This window comes from Bidens hawaiensis, unplaced genomic scaffold (genome assembly GCF_021521415.1).
Source record: "Bidens hawaiensis isolate Kalapana, Puna unplaced genomic scaffold, B.hawaiensis_p1.1 tig00043676_1, whole genome shotgun sequence".
NCBI classification, from domain to species: Eukaryota; Viridiplantae; Streptophyta; class Magnoliopsida; order Asterales; family Asteraceae; genus Bidens; species Bidens hawaiensis.
The window spans coordinates 86,182-107,288 of NW_027497754.1; the positions used below are offsets into that span (position 1 = coordinate 86,182).

General features: G+C 32.1%; 1 protein-coding gene across 1 annotated transcript; it reads right to left on the minus strand.

Moving 5' to 3' along the window:
• Positions 1 to 18,837: 18,837 nt before the first annotated feature.
• On the minus strand, positions 18,838 to 19,713 carry LOC143594472 (uncharacterized). Its single transcript, XM_077073783.1, has 3 exons — positions 19,584 to 19,713; positions 19,236 to 19,522; positions 18,838 to 19,194 (listed from the first exon to the last, which is right to left on the minus strand). The coding sequence occupies exons 1-3, from the start codon at positions 19,711 to 19,713 to the stop codon at positions 18,838 to 18,840; spliced, it is 774 nt and encodes a 257-aa protein (XP_076929898.1).
• Positions 19,714 to 21,107: the final 1,394 nt, after the last annotated feature.

Sequence of the window (21,107 nt, forward strand, 5' to 3'; positions counted from 1 at the left end):
TAATCTTTCTACTTTACGAAGCTACTTGCCAACTTAAATTAACATTATTGAGGTGGCATGACATTAAGAAATGATGGACTTTAAAATGCGCATGCTACCTCCTTCGTGCCTAAGATGCTCACTTAAGGCTTAAGGAGTTATCTATCATATATTACTACGTCAAGTCTACCACATGTTTATATATCAATTATCAATGCTAAAATGGAGTGGGTTCTTGATCTTAGATGGTAACCTTCGCATAATTGAACAACTTGTTTAGAATATCTCATCTTGGTCACCTATATATTATATATAAGTATTTACATTTTATAAAAAGTTCAAAAATTAACCCCAAAATGATTAAAACCTCCGATTAAAATAAAACAACGATTTATTATTAGAAACATTTGTGTCCACAGATCGATACTTGGTTCTTACCAATACTATTCTACATAAACGATAGGTACACTTGCCTATTTTGTGTATGTTTAGTCTTTGTAGAAATCACTTTTATAAATTTAAAACACGATTTTGTGCAAAAGCATCCCATCATACATTACAATTAAACAAGCCACGCAGCACACACGCATCAGCCGATGTGAGCGGCGATTGTGATTTAGGGCACACCGGTGATGGAGATAACGGGTTTGGGAAAGTTTTCTCAAACCCCTCTCTTATTAATCCTAATTTTTTTTTTGTCTGTTAGTTCTAGATTTATTAAATAACCCCCCTGCAAGAATCAAATAATCAAACAGGAATGAAAAGGTGTTCAAAATTTTTGAAACTAACCAAGTTTTAACAAATACCAACCTTAAAGAATCTATTATTTATTACAATAACCAAAATAAAAATGTAGGGGAATCTAGAACCAATAAGCAAACTTTAGAGCCAATTGGACAAGTAAATATGGCTAAAATTTGTGATAATCTTGATAAACATTGGATATTTGACTGTGGTGCTACCGACACCATGACTTTTGAATAATAGACATTGTTTCGATATCGCAAACTAAAATTATTCATATTAACACCGCCAATGGGGGAATAGTTCCAGTGAAGGGAGGAAGAACTGTTGAAATCAACTCGACATTAAAACTTTCAAATTGTCTTTATGTCCCGTCATTGTCACATAAACTATTGTCTATTAGCCATGTGACAAAAGATTTAAATTTTTCAGTATTATTGCATCCCACATTCTGTATCCTACATGACTTCAGGACAGGAGCGATTATTGGGCGTGGCACTGAACGTCAAGGATTGTACTATGTGGAAGAAGTGACTCAACATGGTACTGTGATGTTGGCGTATAGAACTACAAATAGAGAAGCTTGGTTGTGGCATAGAATATTGGGACATCCCTCCTTCGGTTATTTACACCTTTTATTTCCAAAATTATTTTCTTTCAGTGAACCATTAAATTGTGAAACTTGTGTTTTGGCTAAAAGTCATAGACATACCTTTAAACCAAATAACACTAGAGTGAAGTTACCTATTTCACTTATCCATTCGGATGTATGGGGTCCAGCGGAAGTTATTGGGGGGGGGGGGGACTTTCGTTTCTTCGTACTCTTTGTTGATGATTGCACTCGTATGGTATGGATTTACTTTCTAAAGAAAAAATATGAGGTTTTTGATAAATTTACTATGTTTTATACTATGATACAAACACAATCAACATACAAACACTTCGATTCGATAATGGGAGCGAGTTTATAAACGACTCAATTAAACAATTTTGTCAAGAAAAATGGATAATTCATCAAACGTCGTGCTCTCATACGCCTGAACAAAATGGCACTGTCGAATGGAAAAACAGTATTCTTTTAGAAACAACTCGAGACCTTCTAATTGAATCCCAAGTACCTAAGACTTTTTGGCTCGAAGCCTTGGCTAATGCTACTTATCTTATTAGTCGGTTATCAACAAAAGCGCTTGACCTAAAAGCCCCCTTACAAGCTCTTTCAGAAATTACCAAACTGTTGTCTGCTCTCACATTGCAACCACGAATATTTGGGTGCTCAGTCTTTGTCCACATACCTAAAATAAATCGAACCAAACTCGACCCATGTGCCGAAAAATGCGTCTTTTTAGGTTACGGGGTCAACCAAAAAGGATATCGGTGTTATAACCCAAAAAGAAATCATATGTATACCACCATGAACTGTGATTTCCTTGAAACCGAATACTTTTATATATCCCAACATAATGTTCAGGGGGGAGAAAATGAACAATGACACACTGAGTTGGCTAAAATGGATTCCAAAATGGGCTTCATCATCAGAAGAAGTCAATCACAGTATCCAAAATGAGTCACAGGCTTCCCAACAATCTAGTGGACCAACACTCAGTGTACCTAACCAAAATCGTACCGACTTGATGTTTGAGGTAAGTAATTCTCATGAAGATAATAATGATATATTTAATAACCATGAGATAACAATAGAACAAGCAGTGCAAGAATAACATGGTGATCCTATGCAAGAGACAATCGTGCAAGAAGAGCAGGGTGAGCTAATACAAGAAGCAACAATAGAAGAAGAAACAACTGAGAGATATGTCCTTCCACCAAGAGTCAATAGAGGAATCACACCTAAACGATACTCTCCATAAAAACAATCGAAGGCATCTAAATATCCCATTGCAAACATAGCTGAAGGAAACGTATACAAAGAAGCTCAAGCATTTAATTCTTCTCTATACGCTGAACAAATTCCAACTTCCATGGAACAAGCCCTAAAATCAAAGAACTGGAAGGATGCAATAGATGAAGAGATGAAAGCATTAATGAAGAATGACACATGGGAAAAGTATGACCTGCCTTCAGGAAAGAAACTAGTAGGATGTCGTTGGTTCTTTACAATTAAACATAAACCAGATGGAACCATTGAAAGATATAAAGCACGATAGTAGCTAAGGGCTATACCCAAACGTATGGGATTGACTACTCATAGACGCTCTCTCCGGTAGCCAAGATTAATACAATCTGAGTACTTATTTCGATCGCTTCAAATGAAGGATGGTCTCTTCATCAATTTGATGTTAAGAACGCCTTCCTACATGGAGAGTTAAAAGAAGAAGTGTATATGGAAGCTCCACCAGGATTCACGAAAACCTTCAAGACAAAAGAAGTATGTCGGTTGAAGAAATCCATCTATGGGATTAAACAATATCCTCAAGCATGGTTTGGAAGATTCACTATAGCAATGAGAAAATATGGATTTCGACAAAGCAACATCGATCATATGTTATTCCTTAAACAAAGAGGTAAACTTGTTCTTGTTTAATTATATATGCTGATGACATGATCATTAGAGAAAACAATGAGGAAGAAATGAAGAACTTGAAAACAAATTTGTTCATGGAGTTCGAGATGAAGGGCTTAGGAAGACTTAAGTATTTTCTTGGAATTAAGGTACTAAGGTCTAAGCAAGGGATTTTTATATGCCAGAAAAAATACGTTCTTGACCTTCTAGCCGAGATAGGGATGATCGATTGCAAGCCTGTTGACACTCCGATGATGGTAAACCACAAACTCCGAATGGGAGAAGAATCAGAATTGGCAAACAAAGAAATTTACCAATGGCTGGTGGGTAAACTGATATACCTCTCACATACTCGTCCAGATATTGCATATGCGGTTGGGGTGGTCAATAAATTTATGCATCAACCTCAAGTAACTCACATGGAAGCAGTATGGAGAATTATTAGATACCTCAAAGGAACAACGGGACATGGGGTCCTTTTTCAACCAAATAAGCATTTGAAGATCTAGTTGTACACTGATTCAGACTATGCATGAGACGAAGATGGTCGAATATCAACATCAAGATACTTTACACTAGTCGGTGGAAATCTGGTTACATGGAGAAGCAAGAAACAAAAGGTGGTACCGTTATCCGGTGCTGAAGCTGAATTCCGAGGGATTGCACGAGGCATCGCAGAGATATTGTGGATACGTAGACTTATGACTGAGATCGGCTTTCCCCAAACTAAAGCCAATAAGATCATGTGTGATAACAAAGTTGCAATACAAATTTCACATATCCCGTTCAACATGATCGCACAAAGCATTTTGGAGGTCGATAGAAATATCATCAAAGAAATACTCAAAGCTGGAATTATAGAGCAACCCTTTGTTCGATCAGAAGACCAATTAGCAGATATCTTAACAAAAGCTGTCAACGGAAGAATCTTCAACAATTGTTTAGACAAGTTGAGCATCGAAGATCCTACTACTCAACTTCAGCACAAGTGTTAGAAAATAGAAGATTATAAGATCAATATGACATCATCTCTTATTTTGGAAGATTATGACAATAAAGAAATCAAGAAAATTAAGGAAATTAAAGACTGTTGCAATCTCATAAATATAGGATTTTCAACCTTTTATTATTTTATTGTATTTCCTTATTCATGCTTAAAGGAGCATCTATTTATATTCTACATTTTTCCTATGTAAAATACATCTCAAAATATATCAAGATTATTATTTTCTGTGTGTCTTTTTGTCTTCAAACTTCAAGAGTTAGCTTAAAGTCTCTTAACCGTTCAAATATCTACTAATCCAGTACTTACTAATGCAGAGGTTTCCAAAGAACCCTCAAAAATTATAACTTTTATTATAATTCATATCTTATGTCTTTAATATTGAATTTAGTTAGTCTAGACACATGTTTTTTTCAAATTTTATTGACAAAATCCAGTAATTGCATGCCTAAAAATCCCGTTTCTCATTTAAGTTTATGTAAATCATATATATTAAACTTTTACCGTTTAAAATGAGTGTAAATGATTATCTCCATCCTTGCCTTTCAAAGAAAAGCATTCTCCTTAAATGAACGTAATAATCAATTTATATAGATGCCTTAATTAACTATGCTAGTGTATAAGTACTGATAAATGATGTTGCTACACATAGTGATGGATCCATGAATTTTTTTTAATAGGTTCATGGTTTTTAAATGCTCTAATTTTATACGACCAACCACAAAAATTCCGGTTCGATTTGAAGGTTTGGGTCGGTTCAACGGTTTGCGTTGGGTAAGGTTAATAACATAACATAACTATGATAAATTAACAAAAAACAAACATCGTCATAAAACGTCTAATTTGTGGAAACTCATGCTCTGTTGGTTGACATGGACCTCTAAGCAAATAAGTTCGTCTAATTTCATCTTTTTGACTTGGATGATAAGATGAAATTGGTTTCCTTTCCGAAGGATTCCACGGAAGATCATTCAAATATATTCTTGAGGGTTATTTACTACTTGAAGATTATGATTGAATGTTTGATGGTTCTATTGAGAATATATTTAAATATTCATAATGCCTAGAAATCAAATTTAAGCATCACTAATTTTCTAATTCAATTACCAAACTTCAACAATATCATTCTTTCTAATTGTAATTTCAATAAATAAACAAAAATAATTGAAGCAAAACATCAAAATATACCTTACCTGAAGACTAAAGTGAAGGAGAGATGGAGACTATGATAGATTGAGGAGAGTAGAGGACGTTGGTCTGTCACGACAGAAAGAGAGGCGGCCGGCGGGGTGCGAAGGTGGACTGTCGGAGTTTGAAAGCTTGATAGATGGTAGGCTGTTAGGGTTTGAAGTTTGAACTATTATGATGTTTTGTTTGTGTAATTGTCGATGTGGGGTAAATAGGTAAAAAACCCTAACTTGGCTGAGGAAAAAAAATCAAAACGATGCTCCAAAGATTCGAACCCAGGGTTTGCAGAACTTAAAGCAGTGTTACTATCAAACCAGAGTTGTAGATTGTATATGGGTTCAATCTTATAATATATATGGGTTCACTTTCATAAATTATAACTATATTTTATACTAGGTTAGCTACCCGTGTAGTACACGGGTTAGAATAAATGAATTTATTTAAATAATAATACAACGTAAAATATGAAAAAAAATATGTTCAACAAATATAAAGATATATTATTTGGTAGAATAAATTACACAATACATAATATGGGAATTAAAAAGTTGTTACAAAATTCATAAATCTCAAAATATCACTACAACAAAAATGGCTTTTTAGGACCTTTTGTGAGGGACGCTTGTAAAATAGGGTCCTAAAATCTATTTAATAGGACAAATGAACATTTGGGGTCTTTTTACAATATACGCTACAGAACCGGTGTCGTAAAAAGTTATTTAATAGGATGGATGATTCTTTAGGGTCGTATTATCATATAACTTAATAAGACACTTACAATGTATATCCTAATAAAGTAATCTATAAGACATGTAGTTGTGGGTGTCCCATTATGTGGTAATGTAATAAGACACTTTATCACTTGAGGTCTTATTATAACATAATTTAATAGGACACTTTGTAGTTAAGTCATAAATGTTCGGTATTATAGGACCCTTTCTAGTCGAAGTCATATAAGAACATAACTTAATAGGACATTATACACTATAGTCATAGTCATATAACTTTAACCTTTAAAAGATGCATAATCATTGTGGTGTTATTATAATACACTGCTATAAGACATTTTATATTTTAGTCATAAAACATCTGGTTTATAGGACGCTTATTCGCTAGAGTTTTATTATAACATAATTTAGCATGACACTTGACACTTAAGTCTTATAACTTTAACCTTTATAGGATGCTTAATCATTGTCGTGTTATTATAATACACCGTAATAGGACACTTGATATTGTAGTCATAAAACATATGTTTTATAGGACGCTTATTCGCTAGAGTTTTATTATAATATAACTTAATATGACACTTGACACTTGGGTCTTATAATTTTAACCTTTACATGACGTTTAACCATTTAAGTGTTATTGTAATACATCGTAATAAGAAACTTGATATATGAGTTATAAAACATCAGTTTTATAATATGCTTATTCGCTAGAATTCATTGTAGCATAACTTATTGTGACACTTGACACTTGAGTTTTATAACTTTAAACTTTATAAGACGCTTAATCATTGTTGTATTATTATTATATACTGTAATAGCACTACAAAAATAGTGACTATTAGAGACTAAACTATTAGGGACTGATATATCAGTCTCGAATACATACCATTTGGGACTGATTTATCAGTTACTAATAATATTGAAGACTGATTTTAGTGACCGATAATCAGTCTCTAATATTTTGACACCTTTTTGAGACTGATTTCTAGTCACAAATATGTTTAGACAATATATAGTTTTATAAAATTATTATAGGCGACTGAATTTCAGTCCCTGATTCATAATGAAAAATGGTACAAATGTATAACAAGTGGTTTTTAGTCTTTAATGTGGAAGTAATGTATTTGAGGCTGAAAATGCATTCAGTTGTTACGAATTAATTAAGGGATTGATAGTCCATCTTAGGGTTGTTTGTTTACATCTGAATGGAACCATTTAGATATAAACAGCTAATTCATTCAAACTTCAGACTGTTTGGTTTCAAACAGAAAAACATCTGAAAAAACATCTGAATGGTTAAAATTAGGTCTGAATCATTAAGACTTATTGTTGTTGCTGACAGAAGAACATCTGAATGGTTAAAATTATGTCTGAATCATTGAGACTTATTGTTGTTGCAGATCTGAATGAACTAAACAGCCCCTTAAACGGCTCAATGACTTAATTTGCGCTTTTTTTTTGGTCTTTAGTTATATATACCCATGAAAAAATAATACTCAAACAACAATAGGCTTGAGGGGAATCGAACCTGGCATGCCATGCAAGAGAAATACACACCAAGCCATAGGGGCAACGCGTTAGACGACGATTAATATACTAAATTTAATTTTAAATAGTTATCTCGTTTCATTTTAATTGGTTTTGTCATTTTTATAATAAAATACTTTAGTGTCTCGTAGTATATCTAAACTATTTAATTTGTATTTAACTAGGTAACGATACTAGTCGCATTACGACCACATGATGAAGTGAATTCGATTGGGGTATTTGTTAAGTTTGTGACAACACCAAAACTCAAATAAAAAATCGTTAACGCTCAATACAGTATCGGCAAACGTACAACATATGATCACAGGCACGAATTCGATCGTATCTCTACCGACATTAAACTCAAAATAAATTAGTGAATCGCTCAGAATATTAACAACACTCGTATAAATTGTAATACAAAAAATAACATTTATAAAGCGACATCTATTTGGTCAGTAATACCCAGGCGTTACGGTAGCCAGTCGACGTGAATTCGGTTGTTATCGGTCAAGTTCGTTGTAATACCGCATGTAGCCAAGAACATACCCCCAAAGTGCATCTATACTCTTAACACAAGACATTTGTGTTTGTCCCGCAAACAAGGTGCCCCTATAAATGTGCAACTTGCGTTGTGGGTGGTCTAAGAAGTAAGTTGTCTTATGCGGGAAACTCTTTATATATTCACTCTTTAAACTCTTTTGACGAGTCAGTGCTATTTTTTTAAAAAACTAGTTTAAAATCTATTGAGGGTTGAACGAGATTGAATTGTATACGTATAAATATACATAAAACATTAAGATTCAATGGTGACGACGACACCCATGAGAATCCCTAAATCTGCCTAGCTCCTAACTAATGGTGTTCATTATTTAGTTTACAACAGAATAAACTTAATAATAAACCTTCATTTTAAAAGCTTGCGTAACAAAATCAAAAGTTTTATGTTTTTCACATTTGTTATCTATAATATATATAAACGAAACCATAAAAATCTTACGTGTCGCGATGTGGTCGCTCCCTCTTTTTTTGGAGTCAACAGATTGCTTGATTTTTAAATTGAGGTCTCTCATTCATTTTACCCGAATTCACAGGTATGGGTGTTATCAAACCCAAATATTTCTTAAATGGATTATAACATCTAATTAAATTAAAAACTAATCTTACCAAATATTTGATATAAAAGTCTTATAAGGTAGGGATCTACTAAAAATTAATATCTGATTTATTTAAAAAATATATATATATATATTATTTATAATTAAAAAATCAATTTTATAATAAAAAAATAACCGGGTCTTGAGTCTAATCAAACACATATAACTTTTAAAACGGGTTATAAAATTTCATTTATTTGTGAAACAATTTATCATCAAACAAGTAGTATATTATTAACAAAAATACAATAAAAAAATAAAATTCAAAAATTAATAAATATTAAAAACAAATAATATAAAACAAGTCCCGTAATACAAGGGATAAAAACTAGTAATTTTATAAACTATACATATGAGTTCTAATTATAACTTAAGTTTTATTCACATCTAAAATTATTATTTTAATTTGTTTGAAGTTTACAAAAACTGGTTTATTCCCAATCATAAAAACCCCTACTTAACCCACATTTCATCAAAACCTCGAAACACAATTAATCCTATCTTACCTCCCCCAAATCGACCTTTCAGTACGCATCTCAAAATATATTCATCACAAAGGCCGACGAACCACCGTTGCTCGACTCCAATCGCTAGATCCCATCCACGGATTTATAGAATTCGTTTCATCCTCTAACTACTTCCCGCTGCCCATTCGCGATGCTGGTCTCCGTCATTTGATCTGATATCGTTCGTTAAGTAAGTTCTTGCGTTTCTGTCTTTATACACGTCAGTTACATAATTGTCTTTCCTTTAATGTCTTGTAAGCCAAGGCAAGCCTTTAAAATTGTAGCTTTTTGTTCTCTGTTTGGGAAAACATACTACCATTTGTTTCAAAAGACCCAACATAAATTTCATACATCTAGAGTGTTGGTTAATAATGCCTCTTGTAAAGCCTTTAATTTTCATGTTCGGAGCTTGATTTTTTGCACCAGGTTATTAGATTTAGTCTTTAACAACGAGCTTAAGCAAGAAAATTGTTGTAAGGAATTTAGTGTTCATCAAGAACTCTGATATCGAAACTCACATTCATTAGAAGCATCAATGAGCCGATCTCGAGCTTGGCTCATTTTGAGCTTTCTTTATAAAAGCTCGAGCTTGGCTCTTTATTATTAATTCATACATATTCACATATTTATGTCTTTCTGCAATCACAATATTATATGTAAACATAATATGGTTTGGTTTCTAGGTTATGGCTTGATCATTCATTTTTTTATGCTCTGAACTAACATATTGTATGTTAAGCCGTTTAGGTGCATGTATATATACAATTTTTTTTACATTATATAAACCTGCAATTGCATATCTTTTAATGCCATCTAAACTTTGAGATGCATTTGTTATCACTATTTGGTTTTTAAAAAGTATATTTGGCCACATATGCAGGTTAAACCTAGAATTGAGGTGTATCGTGTTGGCGGAAGTAACCGGGTTCCGTTTTCGAACCCTTGGCGGTGTCGGTATAGTTCCATGTTTCTTCTTTGATCAATTTCAATTGTTAATTTTCCTTAAATTGAACCTAAAATCGTTTTCCCCTTTTTTGATTGAGATGTTGCAAGTGGTTTTTGGTTAGAGTTATTCAAACAATGTGAAGCTTAAGTTACTGTTGGATGGTAAATTGTTGATTACTAAATTTTTCTTTATATTTTTTTGTATCAGGTGTTTATAATTTAGTTGTGCTAATGTGTTTGGTTTGACTTCTTAAGGTAAAGTAAAGTGTACTCCATTGTTAAGAGTATGTGGATTGTGTTCACTACATCGATACAACGATTGTTGAAACACCTGCGCTTATGAGTTTGTTGTCTGGTCTTTATGTGATTCTGTTTGTTTTCTTGGTGCTATGATGATCGTTTGACTCTTTGCTTTGACCACGCCGGATTGTGTCTAATCTCTTGAGAGTGTTTGCTTTACGAGACAACAAGAATTTTGGTGTGTTTGGTTAGCGAAAAAAAAGGGGTTTATTTTCTGAATATGCAGCCTGTTTATGATCAAGAAATGTGTTTTATGCAACCAACTTACTTGAGTTGAGGGGATAAAAGCTATAACTCAAAAACCTGAATTACTTCTTATAAGGTTTAGTCTGCTCGGGAATGGTTTTCAACACTGTGATTCGATCTGTTTTTCTTTGTGATGTGATAATATTTTAGAACCGATTCCACATTTGGGTTTTCAATTCGGATTATATGTTGAAATTGTTGGTTGATGCTTTAAGTTGGTTTGTCGCTTGAATCTAGAGAATAGGCTATGATGACGCTTCGCTGCTTGGCGAGGCAACCAATGTTGCAGCCATAACAACGATCTGAGCCTCAAGTAATTAAGGTCACGTTTTGTTTGGCTTCGTTTTTTTTATTTTGTTTATATATTTCTTTGAATTTGTGTTTTGAGTTTTGTTTATAGGTTTGTTTTACTTCACAGTTAATGCATAAATAATTTGTCTTTTTAGTGTATATAAAAAGTTGCAGTAGTTACTCGGGTCGGTTCTAATATATACAAAAGTTAATGCATTAGAAAGTTGTCTTTTTAATATATACAAAGTTGCAGTAGTTGATACTGGGGTGTAATCGGGTCAATTTTAAACTTTTTATTGACAGATGAGTTGGGTGTTTTGACATGTAAATGGACTGCAAAATTGTTTATGTAAATGGACTAATGGACTGCACATGTAATCAACCTCAATTACCTAAGCTTCCATATGGCTTTCCTTTTAGGTCAGGAATTGCAAAAGTATTTTATGTTATTAAAGACTTAAAACATATTTGCAAGAATATTGTTTTAAAAGTTTTTCACTTTCAATTTGTGAAACTGAAATCATATCCACCCACTGCAAAAATATGGCACTATGTTAGATCAATGGATGATTATCATAAACAACATAAACAATTTAACTGAGCCAACCAAGTGCACAAAGCATAACAACTCGCCATCGCAATAGAAAATGGTCCCGTAAATGGACTCGGCGACAGTCAGTTATTGGCGTAGCAATGTATTTTGCATCCAAGATACTAGCATGAACCTCGAGTTGACTTCATGTTTATTTTTGTATTGTCTCATCACATTCGTTCTTCATAGCTTTGGTTTCATAACCCCCCGCAACGTGGGGGGTCGAGATACTAGTTAAGAATATAGATTCGAACATGTATGCAGGTGGATTAGGAAATTGAAAAAAAAAGGCTACAATACTAAATGGTCAAAATGCTATTGAAGATTTGTGACTGATAAAGGTGGTTGCACGAAGTCATGAAGATTTTTGGATGATTGTTTTCATTTGTGTTAAACTGAATACTTTAATAATATGTATGTTAGAAAATGAATAATTTAGACTAATGGTCAAGATGGATGCTTTAGCTGTTCTAGCTATTTTTAAAATGGTTCATTATTTGGATATGTTGTTTATTTGCTCACTTTTTATGTTCTAGCTATGTTTTTATTTGTCTTTTAAGGCGGTTGATTTGCTGTCATATTTGATTGAAAAACGTCATATTTGCTCACTTTTTTTTTATACTAGTGATTAGGTAAGCACATGTCAAAATGTTATAAAAGTGTTATAATATGTTTTTATTGGGACGTTTTTTGGATGGTTAATGAATATATTATGCGACTATAAAATTGGTTTCATAATCTTATTTGAGATATTATGACTTTTTTCTTGGTACTAAAGTACCAATAATGTTACACCATACGCGTCTTATAAATTAATTTTTAAGGACGCTTGTATGTGTATCAAAAGATTAAAGGTAGGTAAGCACATGTTAAAACATTGTAAAGTGTCCTAATATGTTTTTATTGAAACGCTTTTTAGGTTGTTAATGGATATTTTATGCGACCATAAAATTGATTTCATAATCTTATTTGGGATATCAGGACAATTTTTGAGTTCCGAGACTTATTACGATCCCTTTACATGAAACGATTTTCTCGTTGGTCCTATTAATGAAAGGTCCTATAAAATAGCATTTTAGGACGTTTTTGTGCGTCACAATATTTGTAATTTTATTTGTAACTTTACTTTTTATATCAAAACTTAGTAGTTTCACATTGTGTTAACTCTAGATAGTGTAACACATAACTAATTATAAGCTATAATAAATTGTCTAAAAACAAACCAACTACTATAATGTTTGACCTTATCTTTTATTAATCTTCATTGTAAAATAAAAATAAAGTGAAAATTTTATTCTTTAAAATTAATTATTTTATCTAAAGGTGTAGGATTTATTTTAAGAATAAAAGTATGTGTTTCAATATTACTTCTGGATATGATTCCGGCTTCTATAGCATGGTTATCATATTGTATCTTCATATGTAGTTTAGTTTCATTGTATAGACAAATTTTCTAGTTAATATACAAAGATAATTTGTCATCTGATTAATAGCGTGCTAATATTTAACATTTGTATTCCAAAGATAAAAAGTTGTCTTATCCATCTGAAAACCAACACATGTAGTCTAGTGTTTATATTTTTGTGATTTTTTAAGATGATGAACTTAACATAAATTATAAGTTGATTAAATAATCAATTAAAAAAAAGAAGTTGTAAATGGTTACTTTTTAAACCAACCCGTGACCGAAACTCATTCTAGTCATAAATTGTTTTGACAACAACCATGTTTAATACTTTAACCAGTTAAAGAAACCCACTCGTTTAAATTAAAATAAACACTGAGAATACATCAATGGTGAATTTGCCTTTTAAGGATTTGAAATAAAAAACCTGTAATTTAGTAAACAATCATATTTATGCTGGTATTTAAATTTTTAAATCAAGAAAAAATTATTAAATAAAGAAAATGAAAGATTTAAAAGAAAAAATGAAACACGAAACTATTAATATGAAAGAGAGATGTATTTAATATGGAAAGGATGAGGGAAAATTTTGTAAGAAACACTTTGATAATAACATGTGACGTTAAAAAACTTTATTTATTATATAGTATAGATAAATTTTGAAATTCAATGGGTTCCCGTGAACGCGTTCGTTACACTATATATCCGCCCCTGGCTATAGATATTAAAGCACAAATCTCATCCCGAACAAACTAAAGAGTGTTTTGGGAAAGACCACCATTTAATGCCATACAACTTATCTTTAATGTTGCTGGATACGTATTCATCAAACATTACAATAAAACAAGAATAGTTTCATCCTCGTTTTATTTATATATACAACCAAAATCACACACACCATGTGTGTGTGTTGGGGTGGGTGAGGGTGGGGAGGTGGTGGCTCATATATCAAGATCAGATCCACAAACATACAACTAAGATGAAGCTCTCAAAATGATTAAGTTATTGACCAAAAATGTGATCCAGTCTGTGCTGTCAAAATTTACCCAATAGGGTCCTCTTTATACCTCCTCTCCATGTGCACCAATCTTGGATATTGGCCATTTTTGCAATAATATATTTGAATGGATATATATATATATATTGGTTCATTGAGAAAGTCAGAAAACAAGGGAATAATAAGGTTTGAATATATTTATTTGACACTAGGCCAGTTTTACGTCTATAAAATTGCATACGTGACTAAATTAACTTTTGTATCTTAAGTAGATATACGGAAATAGTTTGAATGTTTCATAAATAGAGAGAAAAAAGTTGTGTGAGATACTTCCATATGTATAAATAAATACTAGTGGAAGTGCCCGCGCGTTGCAGCGGGATACAATAGAAATTCGGTCGATGCATTTATACATCGAAGGAAAACATTTATATAAGAAACTGAACTAATGGAGGCAAACCCTAGAATCCGTAGATGTGATTTGGGAACTGAAGATGAGATCTTAAAGTAGGCTTCAACCAAAACGTATCTAGGATTCAATAGCGGTAGATGGAAAAGGTAAAGTATCCATCTGTTGCATTCAAATGAATGTGGTAATGACAAAGTAATGAATAGAATTGAAGGTAACATTCAGTCTAACATTAAATATACAAGTGTCTCATGAGATAAAAAGTGAGAGACGAAAGGTTGTCTATATGTATTATAATGTAATATAGATTAATGTTCATTTTCATAAATTTTATAGGTTTTTCTAACATCAGTGTATCGTGAATTTCTGTCTTGCGCTCTATATATGATTACATTTATAGATGATGTAGACTTTTTTGAACGTCAAATTCACACACCCATAAATATACACAATACAGTTCTAATAAAATGTGGACTCTAACCACTTTAGAGGGACACATTTTAACATTTTAGTATCATAGCTACAAACCTTTTTTGTACTCGTGTTTTTTTTTCCTCTTAGTTTCGTATATTTTTCCTCTTTAATAGATACTTTTACATAGATTGGAATGTATTTATGTATTTTCTGGTTTAAAGAATATTATAGAAAGGCTAAATTAGGTTACTGCTGTTAGGAGGTGGATGACTAATTATCTTTCTAATCAAGAATTAATGAAAAGAAAATTATTTGATTTTGGTATTTATGTGCATGAATTATTGACACATGTTTATTAAAATTAATAAATAGAAAAATCAAGGTGGATTAGAATTGAGTGTGTAAACTGAAACCTTTACGAAGCCTTTTTTGAGAAATTATAAATTTATAATTGAATGAAAGATATTTGTAACTTGATACAAATTACATCAAATTTAAAGTTCGATGGATACATATAACATATAACCTAAGAAACAATAAAAAGTTATAGAGTAATGTGTCAAAATCGCTCTTGAGGTTTGATTGTGTTTGCGATTTTCGTCTTTTTGCATCTGGACCCTTGAGGTTTCCAAATTGTTGCCAATGTTGTCCAAATCGCTAACTATGTTAATTTTAACCGTTAAATTAAGGGCAACATTGTCTTTTTACTTTATTTTATATTATGGAACGTTTTAATGTTTTACAAAGTTAAGGGGCTAAGATGAATGATTAACAAATCTAAGGGGGTTCAATACAAAATGTTGTGTCTGCCATTTTTCCCTGACCTTGTCTTTCCGAAAGTCCGAAACCATATCCGGCCACCGTCCCGCAACTCCGGCAAGCTTTAAACGCTCGAATCAAGACCCGATATCGATCAAACAACTACACCTCTTGACTCAAAACCTGAAAGCGAACGATATGAAATAACCTTCAAACGTATTATTATTGCGACAATTAATCAAGCGGAAGTAAGGAATACTCAGAAACCATACTCGATCCTGTATACTGACGCTCCACAAGCTTTTCTACGACACACCTCATTTGTACCCTGATATCAAATTTTGTTCGCCGCCACAAGCTTTCCGGCCAAGCTCATCGGCGATCGAGTCCCGCACCATTCGAAAGTAAGTTTATTGTCGATTTGGTCGTTTCCATTTACCGATTCAAAGCCCTATGATCTTGACTATCCTCTGTTACTTTTGTACTTAAATTTTAAAACTGAAATTGTGGATGGAGATTCTAGGGTCCCAGATTGACCGGAGAAGGTGCTGCTGCTTCTGATGATGGCCGGAGATGGTGGTGGTGGTTGGTGGTATCTGTTTTTAAATAATAATAATAATAATAATAATAATAATAATAATCATTATTATTATTATATTAATAATCTATATCTATACTATATATAAAGCATGAGTGAAGAACCTCTTAAATTTTAAAAAGTACAATCACTATTGCATAATATACAATCATCAATGCATAAAATTTTTTAAAATTTAAGGATAATATTGTAACTTTGACATCTTGAACGTTTAGAATTTGTTTACTTTAAAATATAGTTACAAAAATGATCCTTCAACTTCAATACAATTTTATTAATTTATAAAGTAGTTACACATAAACCCTCTATCTTTACCCATTTAATTGATAAATTTATTTAAAATGTTTATTTCTTCAATATCTTTTAATATATTGTGTTTTAAACAAAAACGAACTTACCATTGCAACATGCTTATTTTTGTTGACGTTTCAATGTAAATTTTGTTTTATTTTAAGGTGTTTATTATAATGTACAAGTCAATTAAGCATAAGAGTACAACTCAAATATGCAATTATGAACCTAAAATATAATTTTAAATTTAACCCTTCAACTATACTCAACTTTTGTAAATTTAATTAATAATTACTTTTCCATCCCCTTAAGTTTACCCATATAATCATCTATATTCTTTTTCATTGTTTTTTTATTTATATCTTTGAATATAATACGTTTTAATAAATTTCAAACATACAATCACGAGGTGTTTATTTTTGTCGACATTCAAGTGTAAGAATATTGATGCATATGTTATAACCAAAATGATTTCGTGTCATTTAAAAATAAAGTATCAGTTATGGTTTAAGTCAAAATGAGTTTGATCATTTAAATAATATATACTTTTATTGTTTCGGGTTAACGATTGAGGACTTTGACAGGTCAAAACGAATACGAATTTTAACTGGATGTAAGCTAAATGAATTTAGGTCATTATAAAAAATGTTTAGAATTTTGTTCAGATCAAAACAAGTAATAAATAAAATGAGTTTGAGTCATTTAAAAAAATGTCAATTCTGGTTTTAGTCAAACATGTTATAAGCGTAATGAGTTCGAGCCATTTAAAAAAAATGGTTTTTGTTTGCGTCAAAAACAATTATATGCAAAATGAATTCATGTCATTTAAAAAAAGTATCAATTTTGGTTATAGGTGGACATTAAATCTTTGGTCGTTTATGATGGTTTCAAAATACTCCCAAATAACTATGACTAACATAGTAGATTTGGTTCAAGTTATAATGCTTAGCAAAATGAGTTTCAATTATTTTTTTAATATTTTATATTTTCGTGCTAACGATCGAGGACTTTGATATGTTAAAACACGTTCGAGTTATAATGGGATGTAAGCCAAATAGGTTTAGGTCATTATAAAAAAAAATTTTAAGTTTTGTTCAGATTAAGATGGGTAATAAGTAAAATGAGTTCGAGACATAAAAAAAATTGTCAAAATCTGGTTAAAACATCTTATAAGTATAATGAATTCGAGTCATCTTTTTTTTTTAAAAAAAAAAATAGGTTTTGGTTTGCGTCATAACAATTATATGTATCAATTTTGGCTATGGGTGAACATTAAATATTTGGTCGTGCATGAAATTTTCAAAAGACTTCCCAAACAATCGTGATTACCATAATAGATTTGGTTCAGGTTAAAATGCTCAGCAAAATGAGTTTCGATCATTTTTTTAAACTACCAAGCCACGAATATAAAACTTGGTTTTTATGACTCGTATAATAATTGTAACGTACAAAAGATATCATTCATGTTTTGAAAAAACCGTATCGTACCATATGTTTTTAAGGTTGTAATTACTAAAAACCCGTTTAAACATATTGTCGTCACCTCAGCATCGCGCAGGTATACTACTAGTAATAATAATATGATTTTTACTTTATTTTTATTTTGTTTAAATAACAAATAGGTAAAATGACAATATTGTCCCTAATTTAACGGTTAAAATTAACAGAGTTAGTGATTTGGACTACACTAGCAACGATTAGGAAACCTCAAGGGTACAGATGCACAAAAAAAAAGCTTTTTGGATGAAAGTCGCAAAAACGATCAAACCTCAAGGACGATTTTGACATTTTACTCAAAGTTATATCATGGGTTTGGTGCTTTTATATATATATTTTCTTTTTCAGAAGTCACAAATATGGACTCTGATTTTTAACTTATTAGTAAAATGGCATTTACTTTTGTTATTAAAATTAAAAAGTGAAAATATAACAAATTTTTACGTCAATTACTAAAAAGATCACTTGATGGTAACTATAGAGATTTGTAATTACCATTAATTACGATCAAGGTTTTTATAGCTTCACCAAACCAGTTGGTTGAATCCATCGTTTTGATGAACCGTTCACCCTACCGTTTAGGGTTTGCACACTTATAAAATAGAGATATTTAACATCGAATTTTATGTTTGTTGTCTATTTAAAAACAAATGGTTTTCAATACGAAGTAGCACTAAGATATATCAATTTCTTTAAGCTTTTTAAAATACAAATATAATGGTAACAATAACCATTTCCTATCACTCAACCTTCCAAGCATAGAGAAATAGGCAAAACTCATACAAGCAAACTGAATCCAACCCTTGAACCGAACCACAAAAACTCGCCGGAGATGTCAACACAGGTGGCACCGGAGGCGGCAAAGCGGACGGCTTAATAATAAACAAAGCATGCCTTAAACCAGGACTAAACAACCAGTCATGAACATCCCAGTAAACCTCAATAAATCCTTTCTTAAATTTGATTAATTCATTGCCTCTGAACTTCCATTGAAGATGCTTCACATGAACCATTAAATCTCCATCAATCCGAATCTCCATTTCTAAATCCGCATTACTTCTATTAATACACTCTATCAAAACATCATGAAAACCTCCCTTTTCATTAAACTTAACTCTTGTTTGAAACTTTTTCTTACCAAAAACATGTTCGAAACAAGAACTGCGTCCGTTAAAGCGGGCCTACAGCCCGTTTTACGGTACGCGTCTTTTTTCATATCTCCAAGAACAAGAACCACTTCATCACCAGAAACCACTGCGACATAATACTCCGAAACCGGCTCAGTTTCACCGTGAAACTTTGCGGACTTTTGGTCCCAAAATATGTCAAGCGGGTTCCGTCGACTACAAAGCTTTTCGACCCATGTTTTCGCCAAAAGTTCCACGGCTTTAACTCGACTTTGCACGCGTGCTCGGTTTCCGGGCCCTCGACGATACCGATAACCCGTGAAGTAACAAGTTTTTGCACCAAGTGACAGTGATCAAACGGCATTGATCAGCGATTTTCGTCTTGTAAACGGACATGAAGACGCTTTGGCCGGATTTGGTTATGGTGGTGGAGTCTTCCGGCTTGTCGCCGGCGGAGAAACAGGCTGGGATTCCGATTGGGTCTTGCATTAATGTTTGTCTGATTGAGATTTGGGTTTTGGATTGTGGGAAGGGGTTTGGAATTGGCAGGTGGATGAATGAAAGGGAGTGAACAGAAACAATAAAAAGGTACTGATTTGTGAAAACTATGCATGTGAGTTGCTCAATGACATGCTTCAACGAGCAACTATTCAAGATTTTTAATTCTCTTTTATTAATGGTGGCCTGACGTTTGTTTCAAATCCAGAGCATGATGGGAAAGGTAAAGTTAACGAACTTTTTAAGAATGTTTAAATTTAAGTTTATTTGTTAACTTAATATTTTTAGTAAAAATGTCAATCAATAATTAACCATCTTATCTTATCTTATCTTTACTATAATAATAAAAAAAATGTGGAAGCTTCGTGTCAAGCTTACATTTCTCCTAATTTCTAATATTTCATCTAATTCATTTTAGCTATTTACAGGACATCATGGGTGAAAACCATTTTGTCAGGTGGGTTATAACATAACGTGAATTTATTTATTATTGAATTAAGTATCATTTTCATCCCTAAGGTTTGACCAACTACGCAACTTTAGTACATTTTTAAACTTCTTGCATATCAACACTTGACGTTTCCATTAAAATCATGCTATTTTAGTACTTTTCTTTAACCCCGTTAGTTTTTTCCATTAATTCAGTATTAAATTAATTTATAAGTATTTTGAGAATCACAATTGAAATAACTAACCTTATTTACTTTTATCATTTGACAAATCCCGTATAATACACGTGTTCAAAAGCTAGTTATTATTATGTATAATAATTTAGAAGTTTGGTGCCGAAAAGTTCAATTGTCCACTTTGCGGCACCGTATTTATAGTATCTTTTTGTTTTGCTTTAGTTTCGGCTCAAAAAATGAATGCAATGAAAACCAGTCGAATGTTAATTTCGTTTTATTATTATTATTATTATTATTATTATTATTATTATTATTATTATTATTATTATTATTTTGTTTTAGTTATGGTATGATGACGAAAACCGATCGAATTTGCATAGACTCGTCGCGCTTTGTTTTAGTTCCAGAATCGTAACAAATTTCAACCGAATGATTTTTAGGTCCGGTACCATAACGAACATGACGAAAATGAACAAATTTGCGTAGAATCACCGCCTCAACATCCGGGATCGATAACGGTTAAGTTTTACCAATGATCGACTTTTACCGACCGACGCCACGCCATTGTTCCACCCCTTTTTTTTAAATTTTTTGTTTTAGTTTTGTCTTAGTTCTAGTACGACAACGCACATAACCGAAACCGACTGAATTCGCGTTGACTTACCGCACCAACATTTGGGTTTTACCACCGTCCGTGTTTTACCAATCGACACAATGCGTCAGGAAAAACACTAGTTGGATATATTTAAAACTAGACGT